At 43.2% G+C, this 20,026-nt stretch overlaps 2 protein-coding genes across 2 annotated transcripts in view; one reads left to right on the forward strand and one right to left on the reverse strand.

Moving 5' to 3' along the window:
- The window catches only part of skap1 (src kinase associated phosphoprotein 1), a 30,754-nt gene extending 19,319 nt beyond the window's left edge, over positions 1-11,435 (forward strand). Inside the window, exons 10-13 of the mRNA XM_084002089.1 lie at positions 2,071-2,124; positions 2,243-2,352; positions 10,239-10,341; positions 10,674-11,435. Of these exons, the coding sequence (XP_083858215.1) occupies positions 2,071-2,124; positions 2,243-2,352; positions 10,239-10,331 (257 nt within the window). The 3' untranslated portion in view covers positions 10,332-10,341; positions 10,674-11,435. The remainder of the gene's footprint in view (positions 1-2,070; positions 2,125-2,242; positions 2,353-10,238; positions 10,342-10,673) is intronic.
- Positions 11,436-11,551: 116 nt separating this feature from the next.
- snx11 (sorting nexin 11) lies at positions 11,552-19,741 on the reverse strand. The gene is made up of 7 exons (XM_084002079.1): positions 19,564-19,741; positions 18,386-18,425; positions 18,008-18,094; positions 16,701-16,801; positions 16,497-16,592; positions 16,185-16,409; positions 11,552-15,776 (listed from the first exon to the last, which is right to left on the reverse strand). Exons 2-7 carry the CDS (start codon positions 18,407-18,409, stop codon positions 13,625-13,627), a joined length of 2,685 nt encoding a protein of 894 aa, XP_083858205.1. The 5' UTR covers positions 18,410-18,425; positions 19,564-19,741; the 3' UTR covers positions 11,552-13,624.
- Positions 19,742-20,026: the final 285 nt, after the last annotated feature.

Raw genomic sequence — 20,026 nt, forward strand, 5'->3', positions numbered from 1 at the left:
CAGCAATTTAGTTGAAAGGAAGTTAAAAACTGCATCTCTCAGGGCTTAAAATAGTTCTGGAGCTCTTAATGTCACATCTTTAATAGAAATTAGAGTTTGATGGAGAATGTTGCGAGACAGTGAGTGTGAGTCCCTACTGAGGGAGGGGGGGTGAGACAGCCCCATGTGTCAGGGTGGCTACAAGATCCCGAGAAGGACAAAAGGGGTGATCTGATCTTCTCGGGGCCGTCGTCCATCACTCTTTCTATTAAATAAGATACATCAAGATTCTGTTTCACTCCGTGAGTACATTTCCTTTGCCAAAATCACTGGTGAGAGGGAAATCAGTCTTCAGACTGTCACGCCGGCGTTCAAAGCCATCTGGGAAGAGGTACAGACTCTGACCACAGATGGCATATCAAATGACGGGCTCTTTCGTTCACTTTCTCACCCCTTCACTTATCAATCATCCCGCACCTCTCTCTGCCTGCTTACAGCTTCTACACAACGATAACATACTGTTGAATTACTAGATTTGATTGTTATTTTCATTGGTCACGATTGCAAAAGATACACTTCAACAAATAAAAATACTGCTGGATAGCCATCTTTGCATAAACTTTTGAAATAATTTAGTTAATTTGATACTTTACTTCATTCATTGCTCACATGAAGATTTCATATTTTTGCTGCATCCGACAGACAAATGAGCAGGTAGCTCCGAGAACACGGAGTGGACGGAAACCAAATATCGTCCATTTAAACATATTGCATATAGCGGCTGTACAACTACGGTTGAACAATCTGCAAAAGTTTCCCTTTTTAACATTAAATATTTGGAAAGTGTTAAGCATTTGCAAGAAAATCTATTCTTCTCTGATAGCATGGGCTGTAGCCAAACTAGCGATGAAACATCCAATAGGAGTGAAGCATCATTTTCCCTGTGATGAGCCCCCGCTCCGAACATGGCTCAGTTACAGGCAGAATGCAGAGCGATGGAGGTATTGGCTCTAGTGCTGATGACTGATTTTATTGACTGGAAAATTAAATCACTCTGATATAGAAACCGTTGGCCCAAAGCGGCAGCCCATCGACTGAAGGATGCTCTTCTGTACAGCAGTTGAAGAGTGTTGAACAAATGTTTGGACCCTTTTTGCAAACAGAATGAAAATCACTTTTTTTTTTCTCCCTCTCTATTTGGTGTGGTAACGACGCACGACATTAACATTTTTCATTAGGTAAGCCATCACGCTTGGATTTAAAATGATAATATTTTGAATTTAACATTTTTGTTTTATTCATGAACGGTGCAAAAAAACTTCTTTTGAGAAAGAAAAGCAGGCGAAAAAGAGCACAAACTACACACATGATAAACATCCCGCATTCAAACTGTACACAAAATCACAAATATGCATGTGGATGTGGATGTGTGTGTGTGTGTGTGTGTGTGTGTGTGTGTGTGTGTGTGTGTGTGTGCGTCGTCCTTCCTGGTCTTCCTGGAAGCAGAGGCGCAGGTTGTGCTGGAAGGTGGATAGTGTTGCCGGGCTGCGGCGTGGCTGTCAGCCCGCTGCTGTTGAGGATGGATGTGGGAGACAGAGGGCAGGCGTATCACCGTGTCACCTCTCAGACCACCGGGTGCCACGCCCCACGAGTCGATGACACGTCCGCCTCCCCACTGTGTGTGTGCGCCTTCCAGACATAATCTTTTTTCTTCTAACTTTTCCTGCCTGGCTCTCCTGATGAATGCGACCAAATTGATCCTCATTTAGGAGTTCAGTCTGCTTAAAGACAAATGTGCACCTTGTGTTATGTGGATCTATTTTATTTATTCTGTTGTTTGTTTTGTTGATCACAATGCTCTGCTCTTTTTTTTTTTTTTTTTACTGCACATTTGTCCTTGATGTGTGAGACAAAGAGAAACCCTCCGCAAAACAGTCTTACTTGAGCAGCAGCTCGTATTTCTTGTCATTCTTTTTTTTTTTTCCCTCCCCCGTTAGATAATGACATTGCAATTCTTGGGTCCTGATATCTAATTAAAATGTTCTGTTACAAATGTCATCATGTAGTGTTTGCTCTGCTTTGTTTATTTAGAGGAGGATTTTCCAGATCCGACAGATGAGAGCGGTGAAAAGAACAACAAACCAGGTCAGAACCTCATTATGGTCTACTACTAATAACGAGGAAAGCTTAATAGTTCACAGTGGGGGAAAAGAACATTATCTTGCTATTTTGTTTTAAACGTGTGCTCTGCATTTCCTCTCAGCTTCCTCATCAGATTACGCCAACTACTACCAGGGTTTATGGGATTGCGAGGCCGACGAGCCGGATGAGTTGCCCTTCCAGAGAGGAGATCTCATCTACGTCGTTAGCAAGGTCAGCATTCCCACCAGTATGAAATAATCCAAGAAGTGATTCTAAACTTCTCCCAGAATCCTGTGGTTTCTGGACACACTTTCTCCCAGTCAGTCGAAGTGGGAGCCCACTGCTCTGCCGCTCACCTCCAACGGGAGCCGTTCCTGATTGCACCCTTGACTCGGAGACGTAATTACAGGAGCGATTGCAGTTGTTTAGAATTAGTAAAATGTGATGCAGATGTGTAGAATATGTAATCATTTCAGGGTTAAACAACATCAGTGCCAGTAATCATTTTGCCCTCGTTTACTCTCCGAGCACGCTGATATCCCCAACGTCTAAATTCCTCTGTTAGTGAGCACTTGTGCCTTAATGCAGCAGTGAAGCATCAACAGCATTCCCAGGCCACTAGGGTGAAGTGCCATTCGGGTGCTGCGTAATGGCGCTGTTGTTCATTATTGGAGCCTCTATCACAGGGGTTAATTGAGTCGGTAGCCATGCGAAGCCCTTCCTTTCTGTTTGACATAAACTGCAGGTGAAGCCATCCTGCATCTCAGCTCTTTTTCCCTCCATCCATTTCCTCGTGTTTTATGGCCATCTTGTAGTTACATGCAGAGTATATACCAGTGAAAAGCCACCCTACTGGAAATCAATGGCTTGTAATTTGGGGCACTTCTACTCTGCCGCGTGCAGGGACCTGTTCCCCAGACTGTTTCTATTGGTCGGTTTGAAATTGACTCATCATGTTCTGTGTTTAGGCTAAATCATTTGAAGAGGGAAGGGAGCAAGAATTTACAGTATATTCTGCTTTTTTTTCTCTGTAATTATGCAGTAGAGATTTAGAAATTACATATTCAACCTCATGATTTCCTGCATCTTTAATCAGCAGCTGCAGCCACTGGATTTTAATTATTTGTGATATTTTCTAGTTTAAGTGCAGGAACGATAATGTTCTAACATTTATAGCACATTAAAGAAGTCTGGCTTTTTAGGTTTGGATAGATAAACATGCCGTATCAGTTTCTGTTGACGGAAAATTACCGCCTTTTGTTTATAAGAGCAGATATGGCACAGGTGAAATATGTGCTTCCCAGGAGATGGACTTTTAATTGAGGTTCTCCTGGCGGTGTCAGATTAATGAGATGCCAGCCTTCTCTGTCTGTGCGTGCTGGTTGATAGGGGGAAAATGTCAAAACAGCCACGTTCATTTTTCACGCGAGGATGACAAAGGCAGTGTACTTGGGGAAACAAAGGGGACCTGGCTCCGAGCTGCAGATCCGCCTCAAACAGCCTTGGCACGGCCCGGCATATTACTTTTCACTGTATGGATCGGATTACTGCCTCACCAAAAACCTTAAAAGCCAACTTAGTCCAGGTTGGAAGCAAGACTCGGTTGTAGTATCTCACAATCTTAATGACACAGATTACTCTTGTTTTGTCAAGCTGTAACGCTGAAGTCATAACATAGTGACAGACTACGAGCGAGTATTCTAACTATCCTCTAATGGATTTAAAGCGAGGGTCTGGTTGTAAATTATTTAGAGGTGATCTCCGGACGGCTTCCGACTGCTTGGTTTTTGTGCGACGACACGACACTAACCGTGTCCCGTTTTACGTCCTAAGAGCAGCACATTCCCCCCCATGAATAGCATTATTTGGATTATAGCCTGTAATCGGCTATTTGTTTTTAATGAGCCCTTGGGGAGGGCTTCCCCGTGTCTTCTGTGTGTACATGCGTGGCCCTGCCGGCGTCGACTTTTTTTACGGGGGGGATTCCTGAGAACCCTGACCTCGATGAGTGAAATACGGGCCCTTGGCTAGAACTCAAGTCCGTCGCTTAACTGGGGACCCAGACACATGAAATGGCCGTAATAAAATCAGGGCCCATAAATTCTCTTAGAGGGTGGGAGGCCTGGTTGTCTGTGCTGTTATGTCAACACTGACCATAATTACAAGGTAATAAGGACACGCTCTAAGTGCTAAATCAATGGTGCTAACAAACTGTTATTTTTAAAGCTGGGATGTGATTGACTGCTGAAGTGCAGAATGGGATAGCCACAGGCGTGGTGTCATATGGCTGTGAACTGAGGAGAACATGCCGATTGTATAAAAGGCCCTCATCCATCATTATTGATCCCTCACTTACTGTAAAGTGGGGGCATTTTTACTGTATTTGTGTTTTTTTTCCCCTCCTAGTTTGTGTGTGTGTGTGTGTGTGTGTGTGTGTGTGTGTGCGTGTGTGTGTGTGTGTACGTGCATGTATCCGTGTATCCCTGACAAAGTAAATAAATTAGTAACCTCACAACTCATATGAATCCCATTAGTTCAAGAGAATTAATCTCGAAGTGTGCCTCTGCCGCTGGTTCCAGCGATGCCTAACTTGCTCTCTGCGGCGCTCGATGGCGACTCTCGGAGCGCTGATACATGAGGTAGAAACGCACCGTTCCATCCATCTTGTGAGTTTTGCTCTGGCGTTCCATTTCTGAGAGCTTGCATTTTTCTAATGCGCATTATAGCTCTACGCTGACATTTTAGCGTGTGATGACAAATACTGGCGGGCTCAGGTTTTCTGCAATATCACACTTGCATTTCATTTAAAATGTTGAAATGTTTCACGCACATTTTCCCTGCGTCACAACTTGCAACACGTTATTTGGTGTGAGATTTACAGCGTGAACGTGGGATTTATTTATCACGGCGATTAAAGCCGGTGTCTCACTTCTCCCTGACACATGTAATGCCTGTGTACTTTGTAGGCCATGTGCCACGCTGGACCATAAGGCTGTCTTGCATTCTTGCCTCCTAATTTATGTGTCCAGAATCAAAAGACACGGGCTCTACAGGTCAGCTGTCACATTCCTGTATTCCCACAGGCACTCACGGAGAACGGCGGGATGGAGTGGGGAGAGATTTATGGCACGAGCCCGTCCAGGGTCCTTAAAACTCTGGCAAGCGCCGCTGCCACCTCTTCCTCTTTCTCCCCATCGCCCTGCTCACCTCTCCCCCCCCTCCCCACTCAACCGCTGTCCAACCAAAATGCAGAGAGTGCGAGACGGGGACAGCCAATCCGGTTCGTCTCCCAAAGCAGAGCTTCATGTCACATTTGGCAAGTGTTCAGCTGCAGCTGCTGTCAGAGACAATGAGAACGTGGACACCACTGACACCTTGTGGCGGTTTCTATCAAAGTCTTGCAACAGGATGGTTTAATTTCTATGGCGACTTCTACAAACACCAGAAGCTGATTTACAGCCTTATAGGTTTGCTTGTGGTGATTTCTAGCCTCTTAGAAACACAAGTTATGATGTCAAAAATGTAAATAAGAGATTCTAAACCTTAAGTTGTGCTTAAATGGCCACTCTTTTTCTGTCCTGTGACCGTCTTTCTTTAGGGTCATAACAGGCTGCTTCTGTGTTTAACAAGACGGTTTGGGCCGCTGCCTTCAGGTCACACCGACTGAATACAGCCGAAGAAAAAGGAAAAGTGAGCAAACAATCAGATGGGAAAAGTCAAGCAAGAGAGACAAAGAGGGTGGATCCCTTTATTCTTTTGTGTGAACCCTGTCCCCCCTCTCCTTTCTCCTTTTCTCTGTCACACACCCATTTAAAGACCCCTGGCTGCTATTGTGGCCATAGAAACCAAGACGCTATAGACAGGCAAGACATCCTATTTACCACCCGAAGTAGCAGGGGGTGAGTCTGGGGTTTGAGGTCATGCAGGAGGCAGCGGTCATCCCCCGGTCAACTACAGTAGGTCATTATTCAGCCCAAGCCAATAGCCCAGAACGGCGTCCGAGCAACCCACCCCCAATCCATTCTGCTTAATTATTATAAATGAGGGGCGGCGTAAACAGCCATCATTACAGACACTCAGTGGCATACACAAATCCACTTTAAATTGCTATTAAGTTAAGGAGCTATCTGTAATCCCAGGCGTGCATTAGAAAGGAGCGAGTAGGTTTTCTTTTTATTAAATCTCATCGTCCCTGAGATATTTTCAAACGTTCTCATGCTCTGTCATGTTTCCAATTTGAAGCCAATTCACTGATTTAATTAAAAGCCCACTTGGAAAAAAATGGACACTAAGTAGCCATTCGATCGCTGGTTGTGCGAAATTATTGTCCATATTTCTGGATGGATTTCGACAAGATTACTTTTGGCCCAGAATCCTGATAACTGCCCCAAAATAAGCGTTTTTTTCCACCCATAGCTTCAGGTGAGGCGATACGTGTGTGAGCGGGGAGGAGAGCTCGCTAACCTAATAGCGCTGTCTCTGGTGGTGGTGTCCATGTTTCTTTGTTAGAGTGACCAGTGATGGAACAACTGCAGAGAGCTGCAGTGTATCGGATGAGTCCATGTAGAGGAGAAAGATATCGCACAAAGAACTAACGAAAACAACAAAGAGGATGCAAGCGGAAAGGGTGCTACAGGAGAGATAGGAAGGGGAGGAAAGGAGGGGGAAGATGGGGGGAAGCAAGGAGGGAGGGAGAGATTGTAACACCCAGGCGGCGGGTTCAGCGGCAGGGCAATGAGAGACTTCCTGCGCTCCATCACGCCCAAGGCCTGCCTCAGTCAGCTGGTGGCCGAGGAAAGATGCCTCATGTGTCAGGCTTATTAGCACTCCCCCTAGTTTGTATGCATTTGGGATTGTGTGTGTGTGTGTGTGTGTGTGTGTGTGTGTGTTGTGAACGAGATGAGAAAGGAAAAGAGAGAGAGAGAGAGGAGGACATGCAGACTGAATCTCCCCCCTCCTCCCCCCAAAAAAGTGCATTTGTTTCCTGAAGGAGATATTAAAGCTTGTGGGGTTTTTTTTAGGAACACGATGGCGATGATGGCGTCACTCGCCTCAGCCGTTGTCTTTCAGCGCATCCACCCAACCTCGACTCACCTTCTCCCCGCTTCAGGCTCGGGTAGCTGTCAATCCGTCCTACGGTCGGGAACATGAGCGATGGGGCCCATCAGAATGCCACCATTAGCCAGCCCCCTGAGTGGTAAATAAACGATCTCGCTGGTACACTGCAGGTGTTGTCATGGCAACCCACTCTCAGTGCCAGCCCCCCCCGCCCACGCTCATTCCCCGCTCTCTCGGCGGAGGAGTCACCGGGAGGTCAATGAGTCAACGCGCCGCAGCCGCCACGACACGGCGCTGTTTGGCACCCTCCACCCCCCCCTCTGCTCCCACAGAGTGGATTTGATTTGCATCCAGGTTGCAGCAAACGGCGGCTCTGATATGTGTCACCTCTCAGACAACACGCTGTGTATCGCCGCTACATCTTGTTAATGAGATAGAACCAAACGTTCCCCCTGAACTCAGCCACTCGGGGACGCTTGTTTTTTTTTGTTTTTTTTGTCACCCCGAAAGCATTTTGGAGGGAACATATAAACCACAAAGTGCCACAGCGAGCCGATGTATGCCTGTTCTTTGCCCCCGCGTTAGCCTCTCGCAGCTTAAGACTGGAAATCACACAAAAACAAATCAACCTAAGAGAGGAAAACAAACAGAAGGACGAGGGCATTGAGGAGTTTGCATAGTTTTTGTCATTTGGATAATTTACTCTCCATGCCTCTTGGAATGTCCCTATTACAGCAGGTGTACTCTGGATGAACCCATTTCAAGTATGAGGAAGATGGACTCTGCACGCCTGACAGACTTCCACCGCCATTGGCACCCACTCTGTGATGTAGCAGTTGTATTAAAATGGCGGCGCTGATAATCCAAAAGACCTTTCTCAGGGAGAATTTGAGACCGACTGCACAGATGGGCCACGGAGATAAATAAAACTCTCTGTCACTACGGTTGGTGGAATAGTGCTGCGACGCCCCCAAGGGAGAGAAAAACTGTTTCACTCCCTCTCTTCGATGCCCCCCACCCCCCCCTGTCCGTCTGGCTCACCCTTCCTCCTCCTCTGTTCAACGTTATCACAAATGGGGGAACCAGAGCCAGCTTTCCGCAACTGGGCTTTTCCCTCTATAGTCTTATGGGGAGCATAAAAAGACCATTCGGACTTAACTTTCCCCTGCTTTATGAGCTCAAACACACTGAATTGTCAGCCAGAGTTTGTCAGAGAGCCAAGCACACTGGAGCGTCCCGGTGTGAGCTGCCAGCGAGGGTTCGCGGCGGGGAAAATGATGAGGCCTGGATGGACGATCTGCTTATTGTGCGTACCTGTTTGTGCTGTAGGAACACTTGAGTCTTGTGGTTTATCACTTTCTAAACGATCCATTCATCGTCGCTGTCCAAACGCCTCTCATTAGCTGCAGGCCCCATTCCTCTGGGTGGAGGGAGGTGTCAGGTCCTGGATGATGGGCCTGAAACCTTTGAATAAATGTGCTTCATCGTGTCCGAGAATGTGTGTGTGTTTTTGTGTGTGTTTTCACAACTGGAACCTGTCGGATCAAGAAGTGAAGTCTGATTTCGATCTCAGCCATGTGAAGTGTATACGTACGTGTGTCCTCTTGCACGTAGGGTTAGGTGTGTGTGTGTGTGTGTGTGTGTGTGTGTGTGTGTTGTCAGTCTGCTTGAGAACAGAGGAGAGATGAGTGGCCACGCTTCTCGCTCCATCAGGGCAGGAAAATGAAGGCCGGCTGGTGCCTCCTATGTTCCCACTGCTTCTGGTCTCTGGCCAAATATTGATCCGGTGCAGATCTAGTTAGAGCCAGGGTGATAGTGCGGTTGTTGACGTGACTCAAGTTCCTAAAATATTTCAAGCACTTGAACAAAATGCAAGAATGAATGAAAGATTTTGCTATTTCAGTCGTTTTTTTGGGATGTGGAAAATGGAAAATGTGTCAGATGTAAAATATCTGCATTTTTTTAGACTCATTTATTCTTTATTGACAATTAATTGTGAATAAATCTTGTTGTGATTCTTTCACATATTAGATTACACACAACATAAAATCTCACCCACAATTTCGTTCAATTAAATTCGATACTCCCAAAAATGTTCATCACAAATGTAAATCGTGAAATGCACGATAACGGATTCAGCCAACAATAATTAAACGTTTCATTAAGCCTCTCCAAGGAGTGACATTCATTTTGAAGGTCACATTTTAGCATCAAACGACCGCAGCTCAGTGCGTCGGAATTGTATTTTCAACATCTGTGAGGAGTCGTGCATTCCTCCTATTTCACTGAAAGCGTTTCGTTTTTATTAAAAACAAGGACTTTTATTTTTTTTCTCAACTAAATAAACAGAAGTCTGGTGGAACTGTTTTTATTTTATTTTGAGAAATTATTTAATTTTGATGAAAATCATTCAAATGGCTGCATAATGCAATGCTGTTTTTTTTTATTTAGTCTATAAAATCATTGCAAATGCACACTGGGAGTTACTCTATCTATATATATATATATATATATATATATATATATATATATATTGCAGAGTTAAGTTAAGTTGCAGAGCATTTAATGTTGAAGTTCTGTGTTTCCTGTTTTTCTTTTTAATCACATAAATGAAGTCTTGTTATAATTAGTCTGGGAAACAGGCAGGCTGTTGTTATGGCTTCTGAGCAGTAAAAAAATAAGCAGTTTTATTAGACACTGTCTCAATAGTCTTGTTTACCGTTTTCTCACATTGTTGAATGAAAACCCTTGAGGCGATTAGAACATCGTACATGGCTGTTTCCACGCCGGCATCCAGACTCTCCTGGATTTCCTCTGCTTATGTAGAGTTTACACAGTTTTAACCTTGTTATTTTAGCAGCCACTGTAAGGGATCCGCGCCACATGTAATTGCAGTTCAAATCATTCGAATGGTCGTTGTAATGTTAATAACATGAGACAAACAGCACGCTTGAATCAAATAAAAATGTGAGATTGGTGCTTAATCCTGCTTCGTTTACTTGTCCTCCAGCCCTCCTCGGAGACTGACTGGTTGTTTTATTTGTTCATTTTGGGTCCAGGAGTACAACATTCACGGCTGGTGGGTCGGCGAGCTGAATGGAACCATGGGTATCGTCCCCAAGGACTTCCTGCACCCTGCCTACATCCTCTGAGCTCCTACAGGTACCGAGGCACTCTCTTATCATCAGCATTATGGACCATTACTGTGGCCTAATACACAGAAACGGTCCCCCTGGTACTCATCCAGACTGCCATTGAGGTATATTCAGTCGTTGACCTGCCATTTATGGCATCTGCTGGCTGGAAGAAGTACTGCGTAAAGCACTTTGAACGGAGCAATGGGTGAGAATAAATACGTGCAACAAACACGTGATTACAGCGGAGGTTGTCCTATTTAAGAAAATGATTCCCTAATACTGTGAGATAGGTACGGCTTAAAATGAATACTGAATTATTAATGCATGTTTCTCCGATGGTGTGTTTTTATTTTACAGTGCTGCTGCTGACATGTCCGGCCATGAATTTCACCGATAGCACCACCAGATAATCTTTAGTCATTTGAAAATGATTCACTCACGAGACTAAGTTATATCATGTAAATCTGCTGCAGTAGTAGTTATTTCTGTTCACTGTAAACCACAATATAAATGCACAAACAAAAGCTAGAACGAGTCAATGATTAATCAGCATCAGAAAATTCATCAATTTTGATAATTGTTATCAAGAAAAGCATTTTAAATGAGAGGATTTGCTGCTTTCCCCTGTTTTATATAATTATAAATAGAATATATTTGTTTTTTGCCTGTGGTTTGACAAAAAAAGGCATTTTGAAGACATCATTGAGCTCTGCTAAATGTTTTTTTCACAGCCTTTGAGAATATTGTAATTTTTCATTTCAGACTAAAACCTTGATTAATAAGAAAAAACTGAATAATCAATTGTGAAAATAAGTGTTCGTTGCAGCTCTGGTGCAAATTGATTAATTACTGTGGACTGTTAATTTATCAAATCAATGGTTAAAATGAGAAATGTGTAATTTCGTCGCTCATTTTCTTGTTTCATTAATTTCATTTTCACTGACACAAGCGACATGAAACAAATCAGCAGATGTTACGCACATTATGTAATATATTTTAGATGCCATTGTATGTGGAGTTTCACACAGAAAAAACCTAAAAATATCACCAGCCTTTTCTGCTTGTGTTTGAGTTTTCACTTAAAATTCTGTGTGCGATCATTAAACGGTTTCATTTTCAGCCACTGGGTGGCGTGATTGCTTTAATATCCACTCTTAAAACCATGAAATGTTTGGTAAGATATGTAGAATAAAATGATGTTGTATGAGACCACAGAAGTGAACTGGCACATGTGACACAGTAATGAAGAAAACATTTATTTGAAATAAAAGATTTACACAGTCACGCAGCTTGTACATCCGTGTGATAAAATAGGTTTCATTTCGAAGAGGGAACAGTCTTTTAAAAAACTAGCAACTTTGCAAAAAAATAAAATAAAAACTGTACTCATTACCAGTGTAGAAAGAACACAACACCCAGCATCCCAGATGACATGGGGTGAGCTCATTTCCGTGTTAAACTCTTGCTTCTTTCTTAAAATTCAGCAGCAGTCCTGTGTGAAAACAATGTTGAGGTCAAAGTGCAGCCAAGTTTCGATCCAACTGGAAATATGGTCACAGAAGTATGCTTTTTTTTTACAAAAAAGAAATTAAAACTATGCTTACTTTTGAAGTGGGGTTGTGTGAGGGAACAGTGGTTTTTAAAGGGTTTGTTCAGACACAACAAAGTCACACAATAACAGGAGCAGCAACTCCCATGATCTGATAAAATGACTGTTTTCGTCAAAGGAGTCTTGTGACTCGTGCATAAAATGCGTTTAGCCACCAGTACACTGCTTTGTTCCTGTGCTGGTCCTCCTGCCCGTTTCTCCAAACTCTACTGTGGTTAATACGCCGACGATGGATGAGTAACTCAAACAACCCCACTTGAAAACATCCAAACTGCTGTTAGTTTGAAAAGAGGCCGTATTAAAGCCCCTAACATGAGAATATATCACCTGTAAAAACATGTAAACTGCCCACCAGACTGACTGTGGTAATGTTTAGTGTATATAAACCATAGTGTCATCCCGTTTCCCTCTTTGAGGGGTTTTAAACATGAGCCAACAAATCAGCAGAAAATGTTCCAGAAAGTACAAGAGTGCACATTATCATCAAGCTCACAAGACTGCATAAGTGTTGGTGTCTATTGCACAGGGGCTCCCATTATTATTATACTGATCATTTATTACCACGACGTTGAATTTCATTAACAGCCAAATATTCTTTCTCTCCTCTCTCTTAATAAATCAGGTTAACGCTGCTGCCTATAAAACATAATTTGTTCAGTGTATGCACAAAGGTAAAGTTGCATCTTAGCTTGGCCTCAGTCCAAACATGATACTAAAACCAGTTTAATCCAGTGTCTTTAATCCGTAGACAAATAAAGCCACCCAGAGTTAGTGACCATTATGTATACGTGGCGTCATAATCACGACGTTGCATTATTACGGGGTTGTCGTCATGCAGCAGGTCTAGTTTTTAAATGCATCGTTATCACGTATATCTTGTTTCAATAGGACACAGTGGTTGACTTAAAATACACAGTGTTTATTTATAATAAAAGAAATGAGAGCGGGAATATGTGCGACTGTGAGGATCAGATTTTGGTCGCTGTGATTGATTGTCTTGTCCATACTGACCATGAAGAGATCCCTTCTAGTCCTCAAAGTTTAACTATAGTTAGTCCGAGTAAGTGGATCATGTGTGGGTATTTTTTGTTTTTTATTGAAATGGATACTGCATAGACTTGAATTTTTTTTTCTTTTTAAAGGAATGCATCTCTGCATAGTCAGTATTGAGAGGAGGAACAATTACAGCAACCAAAGCTCTTTTAAAATTACGTACAGCTACTTAATATAGATTTTAAACAAATATAAATGTTATTCAAGTCCCCCACAACATGACTAGAAATCACATTAAAACTTAAATGCATTATTTTTAAAATCATATTGTATTAAAAAACCTTCAGATCTTAATGGATTTAAAAAAATCTACCCTATGATGATGTGAACTTTAGCGCCCTCTGCTGTTCCAAAAAGAGCCAATCACTCATCCCTCATCCACAGCAGAGGAGAAAATGTCCCAAAATGTAGTTTACCTGAGTGTAAATTGAGATGCATGTTCTAAAATTAAAAACTTGGCCCTACAATATGGGAGACAGACCAGATCATTGTGGAGACGGTATAAAATAATAAATGATTTTTTGGTGTATAATCTTGTTTGTATGTGTGTGATCGAATTAGTCTTTGGCTGACGACGTCTCCCATAATCCATTCCTGTGGCTCTGTGAGGGTGCACCCCCCCACCCATGTGATGCCATTCAGCGGTCTAACCCTCCTCCACCTCATGCGTGTCCTCCGAGGCCTCCAAAGACAGAGAGTTCTGCTCCGTACATTTCCCATCAGCCAACACAGGCCTGCAGCTGCTCTCCAAGATGCTGAAGTCACTGTTTTCAGTCAAATCTCCACCAGTTACAGTCAAGTTCAAATCCAGCGACGTACTCAAGTCGGTGATGTCGGTTATGTAGTGCAGGTCCTCGTCCTCCTCGGCCGAAACGTCTTTTTCCACAGGGCGTCCATTAACGTGTAGGTCCAAAATGTTCCCACTGGAGGCATCTCCTTGTGACCAGGGAACGACCTCCTCGGGGGAAGTCTTCATGAAGCCGTTTGCAGCCTGGATCGAGTCCTCGTCGTCGCAAAGGCTTTCTTCATCGCTGACCTGGACGATGCTGTCGTTGGAAGAGGAGTGGCTATCTTCGTCACTGTCGTCTTTGGTCCCGACAAGATCCACTTCCTGTTCGACTTGGTCCATTTGTTGAACAATATCAGCGCCACTGCGTTCCACTTCTAGGACACTGTGAACATCGCGAGTCTCGGACTGAAGCGGCGTCTCCTCTTTGCTCTCAGATTCACTATTTTCATGATCCAACTCTTTTTGTCCACCTGAGTTCTTTATCTCCTCCAGACAGCTGGCATCTTCAATGTGAACCTCAGGGCCATCAACTTGTTCGAGACTATTGGCTTCAGAGATCACGTGATTTTCTGAATCCTGCCTGTCGGAGCAGACGACTTCCAAAACTTCCTCCCGAGATCGAATGTCTGTTTCCTGTTCCTTAAAGTCACTATCCATAAAATCTAAAACAGCTGCAGAATTCACACATTTTTCTGGCTCAAATTCCACCTCTTCCATGTCCGGCATCCCAGAAGCTTCACATTGATCGGACTTTTCTTGCGTGTCTGGTTGAGGGACAGTCTCTTCTTGTGTGTCTGGCTGAGGGACAGTCTTTTCTTCCGTGTCTGGCTGAGGGACAGTCTCTTCTTGCGTGTCTGGCTGAGGGACAGTCTCTTCTTCCGTGTCTGGTTGAGGGACAGTCTCTTCTTGTGTGTCTGGTTGAGGGACAGTCTCTTCTTGTGTGTCTGGCTGAGGGACAGTCTTTTCTTCCGTGTCTGGCTGAGGGACAGTCTCTTCTTGCGTGTCTGGTTGAGGGACAGTCTCTTCTTGCGTGTCTGGTTGAGGGACAGTCTCTTCTTGTGTGTCTGGCTGAGGGACAGTCTCTTCTTGTGTGTCTGGTTGAGGGACAGTCTCTTCTTGTGTGTCTGGCTGAGGGACAGTCTTTTCTTCCGTGTCTGGCTGAGGGACAGTCCCTTCTTGTGTGTCTGGTTGAGGGACAGTCTCTTCTTGCGTGTCTGGTTGAGGGACAGTCTCTTCTTGCGTGTCTGGTTGAGGGACAGTCTTTTCTTGCGTGTCTGGCTGAGGGACAGTCTTTTCTTGTGTGTCTGGCTGAGGGACAGTCTCTTCTTGTGTGTCTGGCTGAGGGACAGTCTCTTCTTGTGTGTCTGGCTGAGGGACAGTCTCTTCTTGTGTGTCTGGCTGAGGGACAGTCTCTTCTTGTGTGTCTGGCTGAGGGACAGTCTCTTCTTGTGTGTCTGGCTGAGGGACAGTCTCTTCTTGTGTGTCTGGCTGAGGGACAGTCTCTTCTTGTGTGTCTGGCTGAGGGACAGTCTCTTCTTGTGTGTCTGGCTGAGGGACAGTCTCTTCTTGTGTGTCTGGTTGAGGGACAGTCTCTTCTTCGGTGTCTAATGTCGTAGCGCTCTCCTCCCTCACCAAACTCTCCTCCTCCATCAGTCCGTCAGCTCCGTTCTCCTCAAAGCCACTTCCCATGGGTAAATGCACCTCCACCGGTGTCTGTATCTGACAGCTCCTGTGCTGGGTCTGTTCTGCGAGTCTAAGACTCTCGGGGGCGTCCTGGATGTCGCCCAGAAAAAAGGTCACCTCTGTTGGGACGCAGTCCTCAACTACGGCCTCCAGGTGGTTGTTCTTCTGCAGGACCCGAACTGAGGATTGCTCCTTTTGCTGAAACCCAACCGTGTCTTCATCACAGACCTCCACTGAACCTTCTAGAGGATCAGAGTCGCCATGTGACAAAAGGTCAGGGCTGAAGATCTCTTTCGGTTGTAGGAAAGGTTGATGAGGAGCTGGGCTGTGGGGTCGGAAAGAGAAAGGATTTACTACATTTACTACAGAACAGGAACTTGTATAGACTAACATTTCATCATTTTGCTTATTCACTTCCTCCGTCTACTCTCAGACACGGGAGTGTACAAATGGTAATTAGGTGAATAAGCATGTAGCCACTTCTTTAATTCAACACATAAAAGCTACATTACATCTGTCAAACCTTCATTAAGCAATTTTTCAGAGATTATCATTGAATCTAATGAATGTGTAATATAAAAAGTGCCGGTGTTAGTGCTGAATGCAGCACATTCCAGGTCTTTCACTGTCAGATACAGATAGAGCATGAATAACCTTAAATAAACAGAAGGGATTATGCAAAGGTAACGGGTTATTTCCAAACCATTCAGTCAATACTTTAGGTTCCTCATACCTCTCCATGGACTCATACGAAACAGTCAAACTTGGCTCCTTGATGGAATCCTCCTCTTGAGCCTGAGCGTAGCCCCGATTGGACGAGGCGTAGGTGAGGATGGCGTCCGTCACCGAGTAGGGAGTGTGGCCCTGCACGCAGTCCTGGATGTGACCAACGGGCAGCTGGGTCTGCAGGAAGAGGTGGAGCTGGCTGTCTGACAGACACACCGTCATGTTCACCACACTGCCGGAAAACAAAAGGGATTTTTTATGAAGTAAGACTGTTTTACAGCAGATCAAATCATATTTTTAAAGAAAACAAACAACTGACCTGTCCAAGAAAGCCTGAAGTCCTTTTCTTCTCCTCTCCAGGAAGTCCTCATTGCTGTAGAAGAAGAAGGACTTCCCTGGAAGGTCTGGGACTGGCCTACAAGGATGGAAATAGGTTTGTACGTGTCGGTAATTATGATACAGAAAATAGATTCCTCTGTTACCACAATGTCATAAGAAATTAGATGAAAGAAGAAGAACTTACACCAACCCAGAGTTCTTCTGAAGCTTCTTCTTGAGCCAGGCAAACTCACTGTAGCGCCGCCGCACGCAGGACGTCTTGGCTGTGAAGGCTTTACTGTTCGTCTGGGAGTCAAATCAAAAGTTTTACAGTCAACAATACGAGATAATCATACAAACCCAAAGTATGAAGCAATTTCCAAAAAAAAGACCAACAGCAAACACATCTACTGACACATATTTTGTGTTAATAAAAGTCCAATAAAACTTCTTCCTCTGTGACATAAAGCTCCATCGTTGTCCAAAAACTATTACAAAAATATCAGTAAGCCTCATGTTGGAACTGGAATGACTTTACTGCTGCCGGGTTTATGGAAGAACTCAAACATCACATGTCAGATTTGTTCCAGTGATGTGTGACAGTCACTCGTTCCCTGTGATAATCAATTACTGAACAGAAATGAACTATTTTGGTGTTTGTTTTTAAAAAGAAATTAACATGAAGAGCTCCTAGCTCCTCAAATGAGAGTATTTGACATTATTAAATATATTTGGGCAAAACAATTTAAAACATTTTCCAGACATTTAATAGACAAAATAATAGAGAAAATAATCTGCAGGATATTCCATTGTTTAGGTATCTCTTTCAGAAGGTTTTTAAATGTTCTTTACAAATACCCATCCGCGTGTTTAGATTGAAAATGTCAGACAAAGAGTTGAAAAACAATAGCGTATTGATGACACCCAAAATGATTTAAGATCATGCGAGGTCATGTGTTCTTATCCAATTTCATGAGTCAACATCCGTCGAGGCATGGAGCCTTGCTGCTGACACAGCATTCTTTAACAGGCCACTGCCCAGACAAACACGTCGGCTCCTGTCCAATGAGAATGTCAGGAGTCACACGTCGAAGTAGGTTAAAGTCTTATGTTACCCGAAGTTCCAGACTAAATCATCCTCCTATTACATGCAAAGGTATTTTGTATTAAGCAACAGGCTTAATGGAAAACTGTTGATTTGTGTAAAAAACTTTTATGCACTATTCTTCCTAAGTATCACCCAACTGTCTTTATATAAGGCAAGGCTATTTATCAGTTTGGCACTTTTCAGCCACAAATGCTACTCAATTAGAACAAAATATGTTTGTCTGATCATTTCCCAGAAATCTTTTAGGAAACCAATAGACCAATATCTTGTCTTTAAGATATGTTTACATTTCCTGCCTGAAAATGGAGGTGAAACAATTAAATCCACTGATGGTTTCAGCTCCCAGGTAGCTCGCACTAAAAGTGACGAGATAGATTTGAATTTATTTAAGTGTTAATACTCACATGCAGGAATATTTTATAGTCGACGTAGGAGTTCCACGAGCCTTCGTTCTGCATGCGGGGATCTTGGACCCGCACGGCAACAAACTCCTGCAAGACGGGAACAAAGTCGCTGTTTCACAAGTTTGTGTGCGTTTCGTTGCATCGTGGTCAAACCACCAGATTAAAATCTACAGCAGATATATTTGTAGACACCATGCATGCCACCTCTTCAAAAAGAGATCAGCTTCCTCAAATGCTTTTCAAGACATCAGTGCCATTACTGTTCTTACTAAGTGGAAGTTTAAAAACAAACAAAAAAGCAGACTTCAGAGAATTCACATTAGACGTTAATATGTATTTATTGTAGAAGTGGAAAAAATGAAGTGGGAGGTTACTTACATCATCTTCTTGATTTCTGATCATCCTAACGGGTGTTGCACTGCAAACACAGGAGAAATCAATGAGGAGAGAATTCAATAAAAAGATCAAACTGTGTCCGTCGTCTGTAGTGTTGTCATGAGCTGATGACTCATCCTCTAAAGGAGAAGCCGGTCAGCAGAAACCCACTGAGTCACTCTGGCAGGCATTTCTCTTTAGGTTTGTGGGTTGTAGGGTTTTTTCGTTCTCGTTATTGTTGAGTCTCCTTACAGCTTTGTAAAATGCTCCATTAGCATCGTATTAGCCAGATACTGGGCAGCTGCTACACCAAGATTCCCTTCAACTAATGTCATCGTAAGCCCGGAGAAATTAATAATCAGGAAGAACTGACATGACATGCCAATTAGGGCTGCAACAAAAATGTCCTTTCATTAGCGAGTGATCTGTTGACTGCTTTTAAAAAAATAATCAATTAATTATTTCAAATCAGATGTTACTCACACAGTACTCTACCCCAACAGTACAATATGTCATGAATAAAATATTTAACAATAAAACTATGTCAGTAAGTTTCTGAGAAATGGACCATCACCAATAACCATGAATGCATTTCAGAACATTTAAACAATATATAACCAGGAGGCCAGTATATGCAATGTATGGAGAGTGACAGTATGTATCTACACTAACAGGTATTTTAAATAAAACGTCATAATATATACAATCATAAATTTAAAAAAAGCGAGCAAATCCTCACATTTCATAATCGTGAACTAGATGTGTGGTATATTTTCCTTAAACATAAATAAATGATCAATCAGTTGTCAAAAAAGCCATCAGTTGATGACAATCGAAGAATGGGTGTTGACCATCAGTAACAGAGAAACCAGCTTCCACCACGTCTCTTCATTAACAAGCACCAGACAATGTTAATCACTTTAAACAACTATTCCTTCATCAAAACAAAGTGTTCCAGCTATGACGCGAGTTTTCTGGTTAAGTGGTTCACGCCCCGACTCTGTAAATCATTCAGAAATAACCGTCAGTAATATAAAACAACTTAAAGAGAGAGCACAACACTTACATCTTGAACTAATTCCCTGTTATCTCAACGTCGTGTCAAAACGGCTAACGTTAGTTTTCTGGCCTGAACCATCCCGTCTAGCTAGCTGAATGCTAATCCCAGCACAGCTACTTACTTTCATGGTGCGTGTGTCGGCCGCTGTGGTCGCTTCCGGCCCGCTGGGGTCGATGTGATCCTGCTGGTCCTGGTTGACGTTTCTCTTATATTTGAAGCAGTAAATCCTCCGATAATGAAGCTTGTTTCCCCCCGAACAGCTCCTATCTACCATTTCGCCAGTCACAAGCGGAACCGCCGCTACGTCATTCCGTGATGTGCTGCTTCCGGTAATGTGCGCGCGGGTGTAAGTAAAGTGCGGGAGAGGAGCAGCATTTTTATTATTATTTTGTTTTTTTTACCCAATTCACCAATTATTCACTCGTATCGGTAGTATTTCCACTGATTTCGCCCCAAAATAATAATATAATAATAATAATAACTATTATTATTATTATTATTATTATTATTATTATTATTATTATTATTATTATTATAAATATCCTAACACAAGGACCCCCATACAGCATCATCCTCTGACGGGA

The sequence above is a fragment of the Eutrigla gurnardus genome, assembly GCF_963514095.1.
Source record: "Eutrigla gurnardus genome assembly, chromosome: 22".
Taxonomy (NCBI): domain Eukaryota; kingdom Metazoa; phylum Chordata; class Actinopteri; order Perciformes; family Triglidae; genus Eutrigla; species Eutrigla gurnardus.